The following is a 6,318-nucleotide window of genomic DNA, read 5'->3' as shown; positions in this document are numbered from 1 at the left end:
GGTCGGCTACATCCTAATAAAGTATACAATCATGTGTTACAATTAATACTAATAACTAAGTCATAGCAAAAATAGTGCTTAGTCAAGTCCAGGACCTCAATTTATTCAACTAAAGATGAAGAAACTTCCCTTGTACAAGTAGTTGGAGACTGGACATCTTTGGTTACAAGTGTTGCAAATGCATTGTCCTACAATACCCACAAGATGTCGCTCTGTCTATAGTTTTTTTTTTTGCGTGGGCCTACTAGATAGCTTTGATAGATAGATTAATATTGATGTTTCATTGAACTGGGTGAATGGAATATGAATGACAGTTATCCAATATGCTGTAATAGAAATAAGGCCATGTCTATTAAAAAAAACGCCCTTCCTCCTCTAAAACGCCACCAACCGCCACTGCCTTACATAGAGTGGTGAGGATGGCACAGCACATCACTGGGGGTGAGCTCAGAGCCATCCAGGACGTACATGCCAGGGGGTGTCTGAGAAAGACCCAGCCAACCGAGACATGGACTTCTCCATGCTTCCGTAGATTGCAGTCAGAGTGCAGTATAACTGCACTACACTGTAGTATAACTGTAGTTAGAATGCAGAATAACTGCAGTATGCTGCAAATACTGTGTCCAATATAACACAATTGTTTTACTGCAGTAATTTTGCAGTGTAACTACAGTGCAATCACTGCGTCCAAAATATCACAGTTGACTGCAGTTACTGCACTTTTACTGCAATTTCAAAACCACTATCTGTTTTGGTAAGGGCCTAAGCAGCTTCTATCCCCTGGCCATAAGACTGTTACATGGCTAACTATTACTTGTCTCCCTCTCCCACAGACTATCCACACTGACTCTAGGCCCATCCACAGGTCTCTACCCACTCTGACACACACACACCTTCACTGTCACTTTTACTCACACTCACTCACGCACGCACGCACACACACACACACACACACACACACACACACACTCATTACCGATGCCACCCGCTCACTGCTGCTAAATTATTATTAATTTGATGTATTACTACGATTACGCTGCAGTTCATTGTTCATTCATTTTTGACTGCATCCCCAATAATATCGTCCAATTTATCCTGCTACTGGTCACTATTAATCCTGCTTACATGTTGATATTACCATTAGTATATTAACATAGTATTTAAATATTCCTGCTACCAGTTACTTTTCAGCCCAGTTTACACTGCTATATTGTTTATTGTTATTAACATTATTATCCAGCTACCAATCACTTTTTCCTCATCTATGCCTGCCTACATGTACATCTCTACTACTTCAGCTCCCTGCTCACTGTAAATGTGTTACTGACACTGTTTGTCTTCTTCTTCCTTTCTTATCTCTCATTTCTCGTGACGAATACAACTTGAAACTTGACAGATAGATAGATAGATAGATAGATAGATAGATAGATAGATAGATAGATAGATAGATAGATATCTGCACATCTTGGCGTTGTGAGCGAGGCTACACTACAGTATGGTTCATTCAGGGGCGCATGCTGTACTGAAGTTACTCAAACTCTCCCAAGTTGATACTGCTCTGCAATTCCATTGGCCAGCAACACACTGGGAAGGGGGTGGGAATCTGTTTCCAGAGCCCCCTTATCCCCATCCCTCCTCCTCTCGACATTACTTTGAAACTAACCACAGAAAGTTGCAGGGGGAACTTGAAACTGTCTGATTGGGCCATCCATGCAAGTTGCACAAAGGAAAAGTCAAGCAGCCTCTTGCAGGCGAGCAAACAGCAACAGGTTTTTGCTCACCGGGACAACGGCATACATTTTTATTAATTATTCCGTTATTTATAGCCAAAATTCCGATGCTACGGAATATAAAAAGTATCTGTAAATTGTATTACTTTATCAGGCTAGATAGATGAGATTTTTTATTGATCAGCTCACAATGAAAATGGATTTTCAAACGAGTTATGTGACTTTTTTCGCACTGATCATGTCGTCATTGATGGTATCAGCGCAAGGGGATAATGGCATTGCTTTCCCAGACCACGGATTTTGCCAGCCTATTTCAATCCCACTATGCACGGACATCGCCTACAATCAAACTATCATGCCCAATCTGGTGGGGCATTACAATCAAGAGGACGCAGGACTGGAGGTGCACCAGTTTTACCCCTTGGTGAAGGTACAGTGCTCGCCGGAACTTAAATTCTTCCTATGTTCAATGTATGCGCCTGTTTGTACAGTTTTGGAAAAGGCCATTCCACCCTGTCGCTCAATTTGCGAGAGGGCAAAGCACGGCTGCGAGGCGCTCATGAATAAATTTGGGTTCCAGTGGCCAGAACGCCTCCGTTGCGAGAATTTCCCCGTGCTTGGAGACGGGCACATTTGTGTTGGTCAGAATGAATCTACTGCCACTGCCCCGCCCGTACACATGCCAGTCCCTGGAACCCCTGGCGTCCATGTCTACTCCACATCAGACAGGCCTTTCCGCTGTCCATCTGTGCTCAAAGTCCCCACTTACCTGAATTATTCGTTTCTGGGGGAGCTGGATTGTGGAGCACCATGTGAACACTCCAGGAGCAGTGGGGGCTACATGTTCTTCAATGACAAAGAGATTTATTTTGCACGCATATGGATCCTCATCTGGTCGTCTCTGTGCTGTGCCTCCACCCTATTCACTGTCACCACCTACCTAGTGGACATGCAGCGCTTCAAGTACCCGGAGAGGCCCATCATCTTCCTCTCTGGGTGCTACACCATGGTCTCCATAGCCTATATCGCTGGCTACTTCCTGGGGGACAAGGTGGTGTGCAATGACAGCTTCACCCCAGACGGATATAAGACCATAGTCCAGGGGACCAAGAAGGAGGGCTGCACCATCCTCTTCATGATGCTGTATTTCTTCAGCATGGCCAGCTCCATCTGGTGGGTCATCCTCTCCCTCACCTGGTTCCTGGCGGCTGGGATGAAGTGGGGGCACGAGGCTATTGAGGCCAACTCCCAGTACTTCCACCTGGCAGCCTGGGCTGTGCCCGCCGTGAAGACCATCAGCATCCTGGCCATGGGGCAGATCGAGGGGGACGTGCTCAGTGGGGTGTGCTTTGTGGGCCTCAACAGCCTGAACCCCATACGGGGCTTTGTCCTGGCCCCCCTCTTCATCTACCTCTTCATCGGTACCTCCTTCCTCCTGGCCGGCTTCGTGTCCCTGTTCCGCATCCGCACCATCATGAAGCACGACGGCACCAAGACGGAGAAGCTGGAGCGCCTGATGGTGCGCATCGGGGTGTTCAGCGTGCTCTACACCGTCCCCGCCACCATCGTCATTGCCTGCTTCTTCTACGAGCAGGCCTTCCGCCACCACTGGGAGAGAAGCTGGGTCAGCCGTAACTGTAAAGGCTTAGCCATCCCCTGTCCCATGCAGTACACCCCCCGCATGACCCCCGACTTCACCGTCTACATGATCAAGTACCTGATGACCCTCATAGTGGGCATCACCTCCGGGTTCTGGATCTGGTCTGGCAAGACACTCCACTCCTGGCGCAAGTTCTATACCAGACTCTCAAATCGTAGGCATGGAGAGACCACTGTCTAAGGAGGGAGGTCAAAACATGAAACATGGACATTCGTTTGGATGTTTTATAGTGTGTTTTTCTCCCTCCTATTTGTTTACTCACTGTCAGAGACTCAGTGGTACTTTTATACATTGATCATCAGATACTGTCAGTATTTCTATGGAACATTGACATCATTTTTAAGAAGTCAAATATTGCATGCCAAAATCTAGCTTTAAGAGTCGGGGGGTGGGGGACGGGGGTCTTGACCAAAGAACAAACTGTTGCTCACCTGAAGAATGGCCAAACCTCAGAATGAACAAACAACACAGGTGTTCAGTGGATGCCATGTGCTGAAGTGCTCTCTCTCTCTTCCCCCACTCTGTTCCTACTCCCTTTTTAAGTTATCAGCCATAAAAACTCTCCAGTGTGAGTGAGAATCCAGCTGGGAATACAGTGAGTGGGGGAAGGAAGGAGGCCTGAAAGGACAGGCAGCCATTTTAAGACTTTATTTTCACTCTGTGAATGTGTGAGATGTAAATAGGAATTGTAAAGTATAATATTATATATTTGTATTTAAAGAAAGGACATGTTTTGTCATCCGACAGCCGTAGTGCCTGGTTAATTCTAGCACCCCTTCTGAAAGGAGCCATAGATGCACACACTGTCTGTCTCTTAGTGCTGTTTTCACTGGCAGTATGACACATACACATTTGAAGTTTCTCCTGTCAAACCCAGATCTGTAATCATTTTCCTTCTGATGTATCAGATCAGGGAAGCTGGGTTGTCGTAAAGGCAGTCTTTGGCTGTGCATTTTCCCTACTTAGCCCTTCTCCTTCCTCTCGTCTCCCCCCACCAATTAAATCCCTTGGAGCTGAGCTGGGTGGTAGGGGTGAAGACAAGGCTGCAGGGACACTGTGGTCATGCCTCCAGGGTGGGAAAGCTAGCCCTAATTGTCAGTACTACACTCCATTACCAAAAAGTAACACCAAAAAGATCCACTTCTGGAGACTGTGTTGCTCAAACTGTTCAAATAATAAAAAAGTATTTTGAAAAACGGAATCAAAGAAGAATGTGGTATTTTAATGTTGTCACGTGAAAAGTGGTGTGAATCTGGCAACCACTAATCAACAAATGTATCTCACGTGATTTGCTGGGGGGGTGAGGGGATGGGAAGGTGACGACAAAATAAAAGCCACATGATTTGATTTTTTGTTTTGCTTTGCTGTGTGTGTGTCCTGTGTTATCTTGACTAGCAGGATTATTTTCTTGAACTTGTCTATTTCGTTTGTCTTTGAATTGAAAAGTGATTTAGTTACCACTACATTACAGCTCAGAATGTGCTAACAACATAGCTATAGCATGGAAATGTTAACAATACACATGTGGTCACTGTCTGAAAGTAAGGGTTTGTCGATGAGGGTTAGAAAAGGGGGTCCCTGTTACTATATTGTTCTATACTACAGCACAAACTATGCGGTGTCATTTCAAGAGTTACCGGTATTTCTTATAACTGAGTGGTAACATGTTAATGCACAAAGATATAAGTGACGTTACAAAATGGTGGTCTCTGCCCAACTTCACCAGGTTCATCATAAATTCCCAGTTCCCTAATTAAATGACCATAAAAAGGATTTCTACATCATGTTATAAAGTTATGGTTCAACACAAATGTGATAGGGTTGAAACCTGTATGTCTTGTGGCCTGGCTTTGGTTGGAGTGGGCTTAGCTGTAGCTCGGTGTACGTTCCAGGTTCAAACTAACAATGCCCCCTTTGGGAACAATCCAAATGCTGGGCATTATAAACATCACTGTGCCTCTGTTGAAGAGGGGGATCACATTTGGGCTCTAATGTATGTCTTGAGGCCACGCAGTTTTATGGGCTGGACCCAATACAATGGCCTCCTTCACTCCAAAGTCATTCAATTACGAAGATGAGGTGATGTAAGAAGCCCTACTTTAACGTGCCCTTGTGTCTGGCTGTATGTATGAGAGCCTTGTCTGTCGGTAGACTTGCCCGTCTGTCCACATCTCTCTCTCAGCTATCTCTCTCTTGCTCTCTCATGATGTGTGGCTAAAATAGGCCTCTACTCAGAGAAGTCTCCATCACGCTGCCCTCGCCAATGTGTTGACAGTTGAGTCATACCCTCAACATCTGTTAGCTTTCAGACTGTGTGGCGACTGCCACGAGGATGCATTACCCTGACGCGGCTCTCCAAGGTACAGGGGGTGATGTAACACTGGATACCTGGAATGACATACCCTTAGATGGAATATTAGCTACTATGCCAATAAGAACTTGAGTATGCTACGTTGTGTGTGTGTGTGTATGTATTTCTTTGTGAACATGGCATTTGTCTCTACATGCGAATGAAGCAAAGGAAAATAACAGTGCTTGGCTTCACAGAGTACTTTTATCTTTCAATAAACTTTTTAAAGTAAACACAACATTGATCTGGAATCCCCCGAGTGATGCTTGGCTGAAACTGAACCTCCTCTGTGATGATGTAATGAAATAAATGACGTGCTGGCTGGAGAAAGTGGATACTCCCGGATCCCCAACACCTCCAGCACTGAGGATATGAGGAATACTTCCAAAACATACTGTAAGCATACAGTGCCTTCAGAAAGTATTCAGACCCCTTGACTTTTTCCACATTGTATTGTGTTACAGCCGGAATTTTAAAAATGTAATCAAGATTTTGGGTTACACACAATACCCCATATGTCAAAGTGAAATTATGTTTTTAGAAATGTTTAGAAATAAATAAAAAATGTAAAGCTGAAA

At 44.9% G+C, this 6,318-nt stretch overlaps 1 protein-coding gene across 1 annotated transcript; it reads left to right on the top strand.

Annotated features, from left to right (window-relative positions):
- Positions 1 to 1,673: 1,673 nt before the first annotated feature.
- On the top strand, positions 1,674 to 6,318 carry LOC115104141 (frizzled-2-like). Its single transcript, XM_029625378.2, has one exon. The coding sequence runs from the start codon at positions 1,894 to 1,896 to the stop codon at positions 3,568 to 3,570; it is 1,677 nt and encodes a 558-aa protein (XP_029481238.1). The 5' UTR covers positions 1,674 to 1,893; the 3' UTR covers positions 3,571 to 6,318.

This window comes from Oncorhynchus nerka, linkage group LG26 (assembly GCF_034236695.1).
Source record: "Oncorhynchus nerka isolate Pitt River linkage group LG26, Oner_Uvic_2.0, whole genome shotgun sequence".
Classification (NCBI taxonomy): Eukaryota; Metazoa; Chordata; class Actinopteri; order Salmoniformes; family Salmonidae; genus Oncorhynchus; species Oncorhynchus nerka.
Note: the sequence above shows the minus strand (reverse complement) of the source record. Positions and strands in the feature narration are given on the sequence as shown.